Source organism: Pinus tabuliformis, chromosome Q, assembly GCF_031772625.1.
Source record: "Pinus tabuliformis cultivar Carrire ecotype Pingquan chromosome Q, CPIR1, whole genome shotgun sequence".
Classification (NCBI taxonomy): domain Eukaryota; kingdom Viridiplantae; phylum Streptophyta; class Pinopsida; order Pinales; family Pinaceae; genus Pinus; species Pinus tabuliformis.
In genome coordinates, this window is record NC_142296.1 from 235,097,509 (window position 1) to 235,112,736 (window position 15,228).

Here is a 15,228-nt window from a genome sequence, read left to right on the forward strand (position 1 = left end):
AAATGCAATTTTTTTTGAAAGAAACAAATAGTTTTTGAGTGGGGCAACTTAATGATCAAGTCTAGGCCCTAGTATTGATATGCTATTCATGGTAATGTTAAATTCTTAAAGTAAAAGTGACATTTTCTTTAATTTTCATTTTCATCATTTTACTTAAATTTTTAACATTACCATGAAATGACTCAGGATGTTTGAGAGTGGTTTCGTCCTCATTGGATTTCATATGGAGAAAGTAGAATTTTAGATTTCATTCAAAATCCAGCAGACTTATCTGTTTTTCAGGATTTCAGGATTGGGGGATTGCAATGTTTCCATTGAATTTTGTCATGTATTAGGGTATGAAACTCATATTTAATCAAGAGTACCAATCCCTCTATGTACCTTGATGTTAGTGACATTGGTTGTCGAACTCCTCTATCATGACCCTTCTAAAAATGTACGCATCACTCAAACAAAATCTTGACTTGACATGCTATGCTTTTTCTATCTTATGTTAATGCTTAGAGGGTGATATTAATGACAAAGATCCCTATACAGATACAAAGGTAATGACAAAGATACCTCTGGATATTAATGCTTGGAGGGTGATATTAATGACAACGATCCTGATTTTGCAACAAGACTAAAAAATTAGACATTTCTCGTGGTGGCAAGAGGCCCAAGAATAAGAAATAGATAATAGATTTACTTCTCTTTTCTAGTTTCTAGTAGCTTTTATAACTATTGACTCTTTCATATTTATTATGTTATTTTTTTAAACAATATATGACAATTTAAGTTTGAAGTTGGCAATTATAACTCATTAGTAATGAATTATGAATATGATGCTTCATGAAAGTTGAAAGTTGTTTCATTTCATTTCATTTTATAACATTTCATTTCATGTTAGATATTATTTGTTGTAATGGATACACTTAGCTTACAAGTACAACTTTGGTGATCAATGATGATAAATGTTATATATTGAATTTTGAAAGCTTGAAACTTTAAGATTGATGAATCATGAGACTCAATATGTTGTATGTTACTATGTTACTAACTTGCGGACGTGGTTGATGAAGATTATAACTTCTAGATGATTGTTGTTATATGGTTCAATCTATGCTTTTTTATGTTTTTTATATCTAATTCATCATTCTACATGTTTTTGTTGACATATATGTATCAAAAATTAAAAAATATAAAAAATATATATATTTTTAAAAAATCGCTCCGGGATTCGCTCCCAAACCGGGAGCTTCTGAAAATGGTCGCTCCCGCTCCCGCTTCCGCTCCCGCTCCCAAGTAACATTGCTTTCGGGATTAGGGAAGGGGCTAACTAGACCACTTAAATTTCTCCTAGTAGAGACTCTTGCAAAATTTGGATTGACTAGAGTCGCCACTTGAACAAGAATCTAAATCCAAAGTTCAAAAGTGCTAAAACCAAAAGGTTAGTCGATTTCCCAGGTACAAGAAAGCTTCTCCCCGACAATGGTGCCAAAAATATTATCACCTATCGCCTACACCTACCTACAAGTTAGTGAGAAAATCCTTCAACCCCACAAGGTGTGGTTGGTGGCAGGGAACTCAGAGAAAGAGATGTCACACTAATCCCGACTCTCTCTGTTTGAGCTATCTCCTACGATAGCTAAGGAGGTGGTCCCTAATGAAAAGTTAAGTTAAAAGATGTGAGTTTCTAAGAGAGTATTATAGTGAAAATGGATTACTTTTAAGGATTTGTGAGCAACCTGAAATAACAATGTCAATCATTAACATGAGAAAAACCATAAAACTTGTGCCTTATAAAGAATTTGCTCAACAATTTAAAGATATATTTTCTCAAAATAAAATGCAATTCTCTCAAAAGAAAAAGCAAAGTAACCCTGAAATATAAACAAAAAATTGATAGCACAAGATATTGCAAGATACAAAAATGCTTTTGAGATAATCAACTTTATGAATCAAAACATGTAAAACATATCTTGCCAAAACCCAACAATTAGTAATTAACTTGGAAATGTAAAAGAAAGGAAGTGCTAAACCAAGACATCAATATGCAATTAGACTTGAAGCATGAAAAGAAAGCACTTGTTTGAAAGGATTACAATACTTGCTTTTGGAATAAACTTTGCATATGAAAACTCAAACCATCAAGAGACAAGTAAAGTAAATGTAATGGAAAGTGCTATTGGTCAAGTTTATTAATTATCTCTACAACAAGATTACAATTTAACTTTTCAATCCTCAGACCTCACCTACGCCCCAAAGATATGAATCTCACAGTGAGGAGTCAATAGAAGAGTAGAGAGTCCCTAAGATGTTTACTTCAACCAACTTATGTTGGAGGTAAAATTTTAATGAGGCTTGGGGCCTTCCTATACTAAAATGCCTAGATGAAGTGCAAATTGTGTTAATTCCCCAATTTAAAATAATGCTACATGCAAATGCTTCAAAAATAAATATCATAGTTGCAAAACTTGAGAGACTAGAATGTAAATGAGTTCATATGTGTTTGCACTATTAAATAGAAAAGAGGCAAGTAAAATGGAATAGATTGCTTTAAGCTACAATTGTTTCAAATAAATGATAGCGCTCCAATAGTTTCCATGACATATAGCATAAATTGACCAAATAGTGAAGCATATAGATGAAGAAATTATGAAACAATTAAAACTTGCCAAAGTATGAAGTGTTTACACATAAGATAAGATTTGCTCAAGTTTACAATTTGGAAGCTTATGCATGTGAGAATTTAAATACAAGATTAGGAAAAATTGCATGTGGAGTAAAATGTGTTAATTTTAAGCATGCACAAAATGGAATTAAATGTTAGAAAGTTAAGAAAAACTAGAAAGAAAATTAGGCCACCCACAAGAATCTCTCTTCTAAATGAGAAGGGGGGATGCCATGGGAAAAATCTCAAGCTCCCTTGAACAAAAAAAATTATGTTTTATTAGCGCTTAAAGCAGGTAAAAATGTCTCTAAAAGGGTTGTCCACAATATAAGAGAAATCTTTACGAAGATAGGAATCTAACAAAGCTAGACTCTCTCCAAAAAATTATAACAACAAACTTGAAGACGGAAAAATCTCTCCAGAAGAGATTCACAAGGCTCAAAAATTATAACAACAAACTTGAAGACGGAAAAATCTCTCCAAAAGAGATTCACAAGGCTCAAAAAGCCATCGGCCTAGATGAGTTTGCAACTCTCTCCCAAGTGCTTACGGCCTCCCTAGAAATCAGTCTTAGGATAGCGTGAGGGAGGCCTGCATATACACGAGTGATTAGTTTCCCAAAGTTTCTCCTCAAGCTCCTTGTTGCTCAATGCTCAAGCCTATGGGCTGCAAAACACAAAACTAATTGTCAGTGTGAAATTAGGAAAAAAAACCAAAACTAAACTACAATTTAATATACAAAATACTAGCTCAAGTAATGGGAGTGAACCCCCATACTTGCCTAGCTTTGGAAATGACTCTTGAATAGGAGATATAACTTTGAAAGAACTAGAATCAAAGAAGTATTTTAAATTTAAATGGATGATCAAGTAGCTATAGAGTAAGAAAACTCCCTTTTGCTCTTCGTTGGATGGAAGACTTGGAGCGAAAAAATGGCTGAGTCTTGGATCGTTGTGACTCTAGGAGTGAGTTGATCTAATTGAGATTTCTCTCACTTCCAGATGGATTCCTGCACACAATACAAAAGATCTTTTCTACACACTTGAACAAGTATTAGTTTGCAAAAGATTAGAGCAATATAATGAATAAGATAGACCAAGCATTCTTCCTAAAATGACTTGGCAAGCTTACCCCTAGAATACTATTCTAAATCAATGATATGTGCAAGATAGCTTGCACACATCAATACAAGCAAGATGGAAAGTATAAACTAATATTAATTCAATATGCAAAAGAAATTAAACACAAGAGCAATAGCATGAAAAGACATCGCCTCATAACACCAAGAAAACATCAGGCAGATAGCCCCAGAGTCTTGATTATATTAAGAAAGTATGCAAGTACAAAATGACAGAGTTTTCTCAAGCCCAATTGCTCATAACATGATACAATATGAGAGCACATAGCCTCATTATATAAAAGTTGGTAGCAAATCCCAAGGCGGAATACATGTGAGAACTGAACTTGGAGCAATTCCCAAGAAAGAGCAAGTCGAGTTCCAAGTCGAGATGACAGAGACACCAAGGCAACTCGAATTCCTCATTGGCACCCAAGGAAAATCGAATTCTCTTATATGGCATAGTAAACATATCCATGAGTGAACCAAAGCAATGAGATAACTCCAGTCAAACCAAATCAAACTCAAATCAAGTGCCGCCACTTCAGATGTTGATCCCAAAGATGCTTTGCGCAGATCCCTAGGAACAGCGTGATTTCCTCAAGTGGAACTCGTAATCCTCCATGTGAAGTGCCAAGTGTAGAAGCGACTCGAGCTAACAGTGACAGAAGGGCCCAAAAAATCCTCAGTCTAAATATTCTGTAGAATATTCCTTCAATACATTAGTTCCTCTAATAAATTTGATTTTCCACATGTGCAACTGCTGCTTTATCTCTGGGGAATTCGATTTTGCCAAATAATGGTGTATTTATGATGCAGTGTGCTCAGTCATCTTCCACGTGTCCGTTGACTCAATTCTTTGACTTAGGATAATTTCCAAGTCATTTCCACGTCATTTTGTCACATGGAATAATTTATCTCTCTATTTTATTTAATTCTAGCCTAATTAAATGCCACAATTTCCACTAAACTTAGGAAATGTCGGTTTTGAAGGTCCCAAACACATTATTAATCCCTCAAAGTGTGTCATAGTAAAAATTTGAGGGTGAGAGATGTAATTTTTATTACCCATACCCCATACAACTTCTCTAAACTACACTTATGACAATTTAAATTCAATTTTATTTGAACTTTTGACCTGTGGGAAATCTAAAAAATTAAAAAATGACTACCTAGACCTAACCAAATTCCACAAAAAAGATTTGTGTGATCTAGTATGGTAATATACATCAACTCTAGACACTAAGATGTGTTCGGGGCTCAACCTTCAAACTATGAACTCGGCTTTGGGGTAAAAAGTGAGTGAAAAAACCTAGAAAAATTATTTGCCTCTGAAAAAGAAGGGATAATTAACCAGATAAAAAAAACACTCCAAGGTGTACTCATTTGTTGATCGAGTCCCAACATCCTAGGCCTGTTACAGACTGAAAACTCATCATTACTAGTATCAATTATTACAATTCCTCACGGGGGTGTGGAATCTGGGTACAAGAAAGATGATGAGAAAATAGAAGTAGAGTTAAAAAAAATTGTTGACTGATGGTACAAGTGTCATCTGAATCATCCTTGGGCATGGAGTCTTGCATATAATCATCAGGTGCCACTCCATTGGTCAACAGGTAGTTCAATTTCCAGAGAGCAACAGTTGTTGTCAGAAAGCCAAAGAAGGACGCATAACAATGGGGGGCACAGATAGTGAAGTTAAAGGAAGATTTCGAGATCCGGTGAGCGCATTTGCAGAGAGGCTGAAAATTCTCCAAGAAACTGCGCACAGGCAGTGCAGAAGCTTTAGAAGGCAGCTCGATTTGCTGTGAAGGGAAGACGTTTTCAGTTCCAGAGGTCGAGAAGGAGTCCCAAAGTGTCGGAGAAGCATTTTCCCAGTCAGCAGCAGGAAGGACGGCTTGATTAGCACACAATTCGGGCAACACGTGTGGCGGGCAACTTCAAGTTGATGCAAAGCCTGCGCAGGCCAAGTTGGATGGCTTGCTTTTCTTTGGCAGTCAAGGGTCGAGATTGCTCGGAGTGAGGGTAATTTCCCTCTAGATATTTTTGCCAGTATTTTCTCTACAGGATAGCCAGGATTTGGTATCCAGATTGTACTTGGATTATTTCACTACTGCATAATAATTAAAACCCTCATTTGTTGCACCAGTTTTCCCAAGTTGGGTTTTTCGAGGGACATTTGTCTGAAAAATAACTATGTTAAATATTTGTGTCCTATTATTTTCTCAGTTTCTAGCGCTATTTTTCTTCCGCAGTTTATTTGAGAAGATCACAGTGTGAACTATTTGATATTTGTTGTAATAGATAAATTGTTAAATAAATTAACAATTAGAAAAATAATTTCTAGTTGTTGTGATAAATGAAATTTTCACAGTTTGGGTTCTGTTATGATTTCTTGGATGAGTAGGAAGTAGACATTTGTCACACTCAGTACTATAGAGGCCGAGTATATTACATCTTGGTTGGTGAGTTGAGAAAAAGTATGGCTTCAGAAACTACTTGCTAGATTGTTTGATCAAGTGCAAGTGATGACCATGATGACAAGTCAAAGCACAATGAGATCGATTACTAAGACATGGTACATAAGGGAGTAGTGTGGCTCTAGTACTATTCTACAATCAAGCAGATTGCTAACAAAGCCTATGCCTTGAGATGAAGTCTGTATACTTCGAGGAAAAGCTTGGAGTGATTGAGCAATCTCTCTCAACAAGAGGGAGTGATGAAATCGTAGCATCAAAAGACAGTCATTCTCCATGGGTCAAGTTGACCAGGATTAGGGAGAATGGTCCAGAGTGTTGATGTGATAGCATCAGGGATAGTCATTCCCCCTACGTCAAGTATGTTGATCGGGATTAGGGAGAATGGTTCGCCAAAGGACAATCATTCTTCCTGGGTCAAGTATGTTGACTAGGATTAGGAAAAATGGTCCTAGAGGCCCAAAATTACTCAACCATAGAGTTGAGTAGGTGCCTTTGAGCATCAGGCTCAGATTACTCTCCAAATAGGTTGAGTGAGACAATTTAGCATCATGGCCTAAAGTGACGCCTTTGGATTTGGGACCAGGATTACTCATTGAATGTGTCCCTAGGGTTTCACCTTGAGTCAAAGAGACTGACCAAGATGATGGTGAACCAAGACTAGTTTGTATACCATGGGTCAGAGCACTGACCAGAGTCGTGGTGACTAGCTTATGCAAATGATGTACCATGAGTTAGAGATGCTAACTAGAATTATGGTACCCAGTTGATGTTGTAGATTCTACCATAGGTCAAAGTTGTTGACCAGGATTATGGTAATCAGATGATGTTGATGCAAATGATGAATTGTTGTAACCTTTTCTTAGAGAAATTTGTCAACAAAGAGAACATCTTGATAATCATTATGAATACCTCCCTATCTAAGAGGGGGTATTGAATTTTGTAGCTATGGTCAATCTTCATAATTAATATTTTATCCCATGATGTATATGTAATAATAAATATAAGATATGTTCTTCATGTTGGCTTCAAAAGAGAAATTTTGAATTTTTTCCTCCAAATGTAAGGTCCGATTCATGTCAGCTCCAGAGAAGTGACACACCAATTCGGCCTCCCAGAATCATTATATGTATGCCATTCGACTCCCTCCTCTTCTGCAAATTTACATCTCTCATAAGAAGATATTTTCTGCTCATCTAGACGAAGAGGACAAAGAAGAAGAAGGCCGAAGTTCTCCAACAGTTGACCGAGTTTTCTCTCTTTTGTTTCATCTTGGACGTGTGGTGTCCTTCTCTCTGCAGTTTCACACGTGTGGAATTTTTGGGCACTTATGGGCAGCAGGTCCGAGTTTCACTGGGCACAAGAGAAGAACAAAATTCGGCCCTAGCAGATCAGATCAGGCTGAGTTTGTTGGGTAGCTTTATGACTTGTCAAGAGGGCAGTTTGACCAAGTTGGACCTGGAACGTTTTGCTAGTCAGTTTGACTATATTATTGACTGAAAGGATTATATGTATCTCTTGTTGAATTGAATAATTTCTCTAAGAAAAACATTGTTGGGTTTTTCCAGGGTAAATACTTTTGTCTCTTGATTGGCTGTCTCTTTATGATCTTACTATCATAAATCTTCTGTGTAATTGCTTAATGATGAATAAATATATGAAAAAGGTTAAATCATTAGAAGTAATTATCAGTTTAGAAGACCTATGGAAAATAAACAGAACTTAGATTATTGTGTTGGCTTGAACCTGGACATCGTCTTGAGTATTTATATGGCTTTTCAGTGGTAATGCAAGTTTCCAAATCTTGGGGGAAAAAGACTTAATGATCCGTACTTAGGCAAAAGAAGCTATGCTACATACTTTGTACCACATCTGTTTGCCCTATCATAAAATAATGCTAAACTAAAATACAGTGTGCAAAACAGTAACAAGGATGCAAAATAGCTAGTAATAATATCTTCATACCTGATGCAGCTTTGCAGCAAAAGTATAGGTTGCTTGAAAACTTCCATCTACTTCAAAACACAGGCAACAAAGGATAAATTAGCGTTTTCGACCATCATTGCCAAATGTCCAAAACATACATTCTGATTCAACATCCTTAGGTTTCAAAATCAAGTTCAAATATCCTTTGCTCAATGAATTCTAACAGATCCTTCTACGATCTATCAAACTTAGTTATCTTTGTTCTATTTGAACTTTGAAGACAAGCTGGCATTCAACTATTACAAAACAATAACCAAAATAGCAGATGCAATGACACCAGAAATGTCAAGGTTTCGATGTCAGGTTGAGTTCCAAATTTTATGTTCTTAGTTCATTAAATTTAAATAAGCCATGAAAGATATGCTGATGACTAGCATGCAAATCAGGCCAAGACAAGCCAGTTTAGATTGGATTGCCATCTCATATTGATATCCAACTCCTTCAAAGTATACCAAAGATCAACTACAATTGCAAGCCAAAATTGAAGGACAATAACTTGATCTGAAGTAAAGGGCCAAAGTACATTCATAAACAAGGAATAAATGCATATACATATCATAAGATCATCAGCTAATCTAGTTTCCAGAGGAAATACTACTATTTTTGTATGATGCTTGGGAAATTTCCGAGCACTGCCCTTAAAACTTTCATAACTACTCTGCAAATGGACTTCAATCAGCCAGTCTCCGATAAGATTGAGAGTTGAGAAACACAACTTTAATATTAGTTAACAGTACAAGTCTTAAGTTCAACTATTTCAAGTCGATTGGTACTTTGGTCCTTCTAGATTCTTCTCTTCAACCTTGGATATTAAAAGAGTTTCGACAGGCTGCTCTAAAGATCCTCCCAGGTTTACCTAGTGCTAGGCACTCCTCATAGAACATTATTAGGGATTGCATTGGCCCCTCCATGGTGATTGATGATGGAAAAGACGTTTGACTTTGTACACCCTCCAGTACCTCTACCTCTGTTTCTGTCATTGAGCTAGAGTTGGGTTTCCTCTCTTTCAAGGGGATACCTTTCCATTTCACCCTTTCTCATGTTTTTTTCTTTTCTCACACTTTCATTTGTATCCTTTTGATATTCTACAATTTGGAAGTGATATTGGCACTCCCGTAGTCCATTATTATTGACTGATTGTATATTCTAGTCCTGTTGTCCTAATCTTTGGACAGTTTTGGACGTTCATAAAATTATCTATCTTATCTATTTATTGGAAAGAAACCCTGCATGGAAGATTTCTGTCACTTCGATCACTGCTGAAGAACTGTGTCTGTTGTCCTATAATAAAGCTATTTTATCATTCTAAATATTTATTAAAGATATATTTAGTACCCAGAAACTAGGATATATATTATTAAACCTAATCAATTAATATATTAATACGCAGTTCAGTTGGCGATCATGTGATATGAAGTAGTTTGTAAACTCAGAGATCCAAGGTTCAAATCCCCCGGAAGTAACCCAGTCTATGGAGAGGACAGATTGTTGAAGAATGTAACTAGGTTCGATCTTCATAATCGTATTTGAGTCATAACGAAATGTATTTATCAAAAGAAAGAAAAAGAAATTTTTATTATTATTATTATGACTTATTAAAGCATGGGTTTCATGCTTGGGTCAGCATGTTTTAGGTCAAAGTCCCCATTGAGGACTTCATATTGAGTCATTAGAGTCATTGTCCATTTTATGAGACCCCTCTTGGGCTTTTGAATCATGTAAAAAGAATTATTATTAAGTCAAATAAGTCATTTGTCACCTCCACACCAAGTTGGCCCTCACCTGATCAAGTTGGCCTACATCAGGTAATTCAAACTCCATAAGAGGCTATAAATGAAGAGCAGTTTGATTCATTTGGAAGAATTCACTCACAAGTTCGATATACAAGCAGAAGAAGCATGAGTATATGAAATTGTAGGAGAAGAAGAAGGATTGCAAGATTGAAGTTTTTCTGGGTCATCTCTCTCACAAGTGTGAAAGTTACTGGGCTACTACTGGAAGGTCGAAGTCTCTACTGCTGCATCAAGGTCGAGTTTTTGTTGTTGCATCAAGGTCAAAGTTTTTGCTGCATCTAGATCAAAGTTTTGTTGTTGCTTCTAGGTCGAAGTGTTGTTGCTTCAAGGTCAAGATTTTGTTGTTGCTTCAAGGTCGAAGTGTTGCTGCTACAAGGTCAAAGATTTGCTACTGCTACTAGTTCAAAGTTTTGTAGCTACAAGGTCGAAGTTATCACTGGAAGGTTATCATCTGCAGAAGAAGGGAAGGGATGACTTGGTGATTGGAGGAAGTCTATGTCTAGGTCAAAGAGTCTTGGATTATCTCGTGAAACTATTGAAGGAAGAGTTCTTGACTGGGTTTTCCCCTTGATAGGGGTTTTTCCTTGGTTGTCTACCTACATCTGGTGTCTTTGATCTTTGTGTTATGGTTTTGGTAATTGCTTGATGAACTATGATAAAAAAACACAAGAAAGTTAATAAGAACATAAGAAAATCACAAGTAATTATCAACATAAAGAAAATAATTTTTCCTTTCTGATTTTCCAACACAAGTCATAGGCCCTAGAGGTATAGTGGTAGCAATCGGAATCAACCCCATGTCATGCGAGTATGAGCTTGATCCAGTTGTTGATTCCTCTGGTTACAAAAAAAGGCACATTTCCATAGAATCATGACTATTCTTCATGGTCCATCTATTCAATGTTATATAGAGAGGTCACATTGCAATTGTAATCATCAATTTCATGTCACTAAATATTTAAACCTTCACAGGTTACATGAGTTTGTCCCTTTTATTATAATTTGGTGATGGCTATTCATGAATACCACCAAGTGCATCACAACCGTTATTTTGGTGATGGCTTCTCATGAATAACTCCAAGTACATCACAAGTGTTATCTGAGCAATTTTTGATCTTTGGGCTAGTTGCCAAACTTCTACAAGAGATAATATAACTTCAAGCCAAGAGGCCATCCGCTTTCACACCACACCTTTTGTTTCATTCACTGCCAATTACTGAATTGATATAGCCAAAAGTACATATATAAAGATCATGAAAAAAAAGGAAATCATAGTACCAACTATCAACGGCATTCCAAAAGGATTGGGATTAAATCAGCGAGAAGAACAATCATAAATTCAATAAAAAATGAGACTAGATTCAATAGTAAGGGTTTCAATATTTTTTGAACAATTATTCCAAAAGTTTGAAAGAAAGCTATGTTACCCACCAAATTAGATAACCCTATAGGAGAAAAATTTTCTCCTACATTTGATAGCCAGCTAGCCAACAACCCCTTATATTCACTTCTTGATGATGATATGCCATGTGCCTCTGCCATCTGCATCAACTACATATCTCTTGTGAAAATTCCAATATCAAAATCTTATTGCAGCGACTGGAAATTATTCTCCTAATTGCTAATTTAGTTTAACAATTTAATTATTGTTTTCTACAGCAAATACTAAATAAATCATACTATAACCTATAAAAATAAAACTGCGGAAGAATATACGCTGGAAGAAATGCTAGCACACACACATAAAATAACGCAGTTATTTTTGGACAAATGTGCCCGGAAAAACCCAACATGGGAAAACCGGTGCAGCAATTGAGGGTTTTATTATTATGCAACAGTGAAATAATCTGAGTACAACTAGATGCAAAAACTGGAAATCCTACAAAGAAACACTGGCAAAAATCTGGAGAGGAATTTTCCTCACCCCATCAGCAATCTCCCGACACAACTTGCCCTCAGAATTTCGGCCCTCTAAGCCTTTGCGTCAACCTCTGCGCTACTCTGCATAGTTGGCTAGATGTCTAGCCTCGCATTGGACTCTTATGAAGTCATTCTGCCTTATGCTAACCAGAAAGACGCTTCTCCGGCAGTCTAGGACTCCTTCCCGAACTTTGGAACTAAAAACGTCTATCTCTCCTAGCAGATCGACTTTGCCTCTAGAGGCTACTGCGTTGCCCCAGCGTCAGCCTCTCTGTGGCTCTCTTGCCTCTCTGCAAATGCACTCACTGGATCTGGAAACCTTCGTCCAGCTTCACTATCTTTGCCCCTCTCGCTGCTTCAATCTCACTAGCTCTCTCTCCGACAACTGACTGTTGCTACTCTGGAAATCGATCTTCTCATGAAATCAAACCTCTCAAGTGTCTTCTCCATCACCACATCAACTTACTCTTATAATCCTCTGTTGGAGCACCAATAGCCAAGATTAAAAATTAATCAATGGTTAGGATCATCTCTGGATCGATTCGGGTGAGTTTCTAGATGATTCACACCTTGACATAATTAATCTTGATTAATTAACCATATTCCCTAAGTTTAGACTTAGGAAATATTTAAAAATTGGTTAATAATCTAATTAAGTCATTTCTAGGCGGAATTTCCAGAAACGATTTACGGGTTTTGGAGATCCCATGTATTCTAGCCTCTCCCCAAAATTTCAAGGCTAGAACACATCCGATGCTACAAAAACTAACACTCCCTCTTAGCGAGGAATGTGTTCTAGTGCTATTGCACACTCCTGTCACGTTGTTGATGTCTGACCATACTGCCCATCAACCACTGCGTAACTTTGATATACACTACATCTGTGGTGCTGCTAACCCTGCTGAATTGCTGCCAACACTGCATTTGCACTGCAACTGAAAAGCATCCAAAATACTAAATCAACTGTGATCATTATAATGCATTTGTCACCCGAGTCTCTGACTGTTGCTAGTATCTGCATTGTCAATGAAGAATTTGTGTTGTTGCTGACTCCACTGTCACTGTGCCAACTGCAATGCTGCCAACTTTGCACCGTGCTCCCCAGCATCTAACTGCTACTAGTCTCTGCAACTGTCACTCTGGCATCTGACTACATCAATTGTCACTAATCCATCCCTACTAAAAACTGTGGGCCCCCATGTGAAAATTCTTAAACCGAAATCCCTACTGCAGCAACTGACGATATTTCTCCTACTTGTTAGATTTACATGAACAAGTTATCTGCAGTTTCCTACAGCAAATATTGAAATACATACACTGCAGCCTTCACTTAATTAATTTATATGTAGAAACAAGAGACTGAGCAAGAAAGAAAATACAACACAATAACATCGTTATTTTTGGACAAATGTCCCCGGAAAAACCCAATGCGGGAAAACTGGTGCAGCAGATCTGAGGGTTTTATTATTATGCAGTAGTAAAATCTGAATACATCTCTGGAAGCCTTCCCGGCATTCCAATTATAGAGAATAAACCTGACAGAGAGATTTGTGAGATTACCTCACACTATCACTAGAAATCCTAGCTGAGCTAGCCCATAAAGATTTCCCTCAACTTTTCTGGTTGCCTCTGTGCAGTGTGTGCGTCAACCTAGCGTCAAGCTCACTGGGGATAGTGTCAATCCTCTAGTTGGTCGATTTGCATGCCCAAGTGATTCGATTTCTGCCTCCCAGTCTCACACCCCGACTCATGGCTTTTGAAAATTGAATTCCCTCTGCAAATATCGAACTCCCTCTTGGCCTCTAACTGCCTCTGCGTGGCTCTGCATCAGTCCCTCTGGCTCAGCGTTGCCACTACTAGAAATCCATTTGCCTTCTCTGTTGAGTATCCTCTGACTGGGAAAGATTTCCCTTCAGATACTGTCCCTGCCCCTCACTGCAAAAGCTCACTTTGAATCTCTCTCTAACAGCTGCTATGCTTTAGAAATTCGATCTTCTGAACTTTCTCGGGTGTGTTCTCCAAGTGCCCATCAAACTTCCTCTTATAATCCTCTCGATCAATCAATGGCCCAGATTAGATCCTAATCAATGGCTAGGATCATATGGACTTGATCTCTGCGTTCTTCTAGAAGTTTCACCCATAGTATATATTAATACCCTTTAGTTATTTTAATTTCTTATGTTTAGACTTAGCGTCCCATTAAAAATAATTAATTATTTTAATAAAATTGTCTCCGAGCGAAATTACCCAAAACGATTTCTGGGTATTGGAGAATGCATGTGTCTAAGCCTCCCTGCAAAATTTGAGACTTAGAGCACATCCGATGCTACCAGAAATCAACAGCTTGTAGAAAGGTATTGATCCATGAGGTGGACTCCTCAAGGGTCCTGCCCATTTGTAGCACTCTGGGGCTACAACACCAAATCTTCCCACTTCACTCCTGGAGGTATATTAAAAAACATGGCGAAGTCTTCCTTCAACCTGGAGGAAAGCCTATCGGTCTCTACTGAAGCTGCCTGTTGGTCCTGCTTCTCCTCCTTGTCCTTCTTCTTGAGAGGACACTGGGTACTATAGTGACCCAGCTCACCACACCTGAAGCACGTGACCTTAGACAAGTCCTCCTTCTTTCTCAGCTCCCCCTATCCCTGACTGGGACACTTTGATGCGAGGGCCACATTCTCCTCCTTCGCCTATTTTGTCCGCTGCTGTTGCCACTGATGGAGCTCTTTAGAAGAGCTCGCCTCAATTCCTCCTGCTCCAAGTCAGCCCACATCCTGTCTCAATCTGGTAGCCTGTCTCTGCCCAATATGCTTTGGACAAAGACTTACCATTCCTCGGAGACACTGTTGAGTGCCAATCTCACAAGCTCTGTGAGTTGAGGCATTGCCCCAATAGCTGACAACTGGTCGCAGACCTCCTGAATCCTAGTGAGGAAGGGGTCTATGCCTTCCCCCTTTTGCATCCGGATGAGCCTTGACTTCTCCTCGAGGTACATCTTCCGCTGCTCGAAAGTACCCTGATACAACGTGGCGAGAGCATCCCACATCTGCTTGGCAGTATCTTTGCCAGCCATATGTGAAACCACATGATCCCGGACTCCATCTAGGATCAATATTTTCGCCTGTGCCATCTCCTTTCTGTACTCCTCAACTAATATGTGTCTTGGGGAACTGCTACCATTGCATCAATATACATATCCAGGCCAAACTCATCTAGAAGGAAGGACATCCTTGCCTTCTAGATGACATAGTTGGAAGCCCCATCCAGCCTGTCCTGATC

The 15,228-nt window shown here is 37.8% G+C and overlaps 1 protein-coding gene across 8 annotated transcripts in view; it reads right to left on the bottom strand.

Annotated features, from left to right (window-relative positions):
• Positions 1-15,228, bottom strand: part of MDA1 (Mitochondrial transcription termination factor family protein) — a 147,180-nt gene that overhangs the window by 35,756 nt on the left and 96,196 nt on the right. For 4 of the 8 annotated variants that reach the window (XM_089384235.1, XM_089384242.1, XM_089384240.1 and 1 more), the window contains one exon: positions 8,216-8,265. The exons of 1 other annotated variant lie outside the window; for it this stretch is intronic. In XM_089384235.1, the coding sequence (XP_089240361.1) occupies positions 8,216-8,265 (50 nt within the window). Of the gene's footprint in view, positions 1-8,215; positions 8,266-15,228 lie in introns of those variants that run through there. 3 more of the 8 variants (XM_089384236.1, XM_089384241.1, XM_089384238.1) reach the window with 1 other exon arrangement.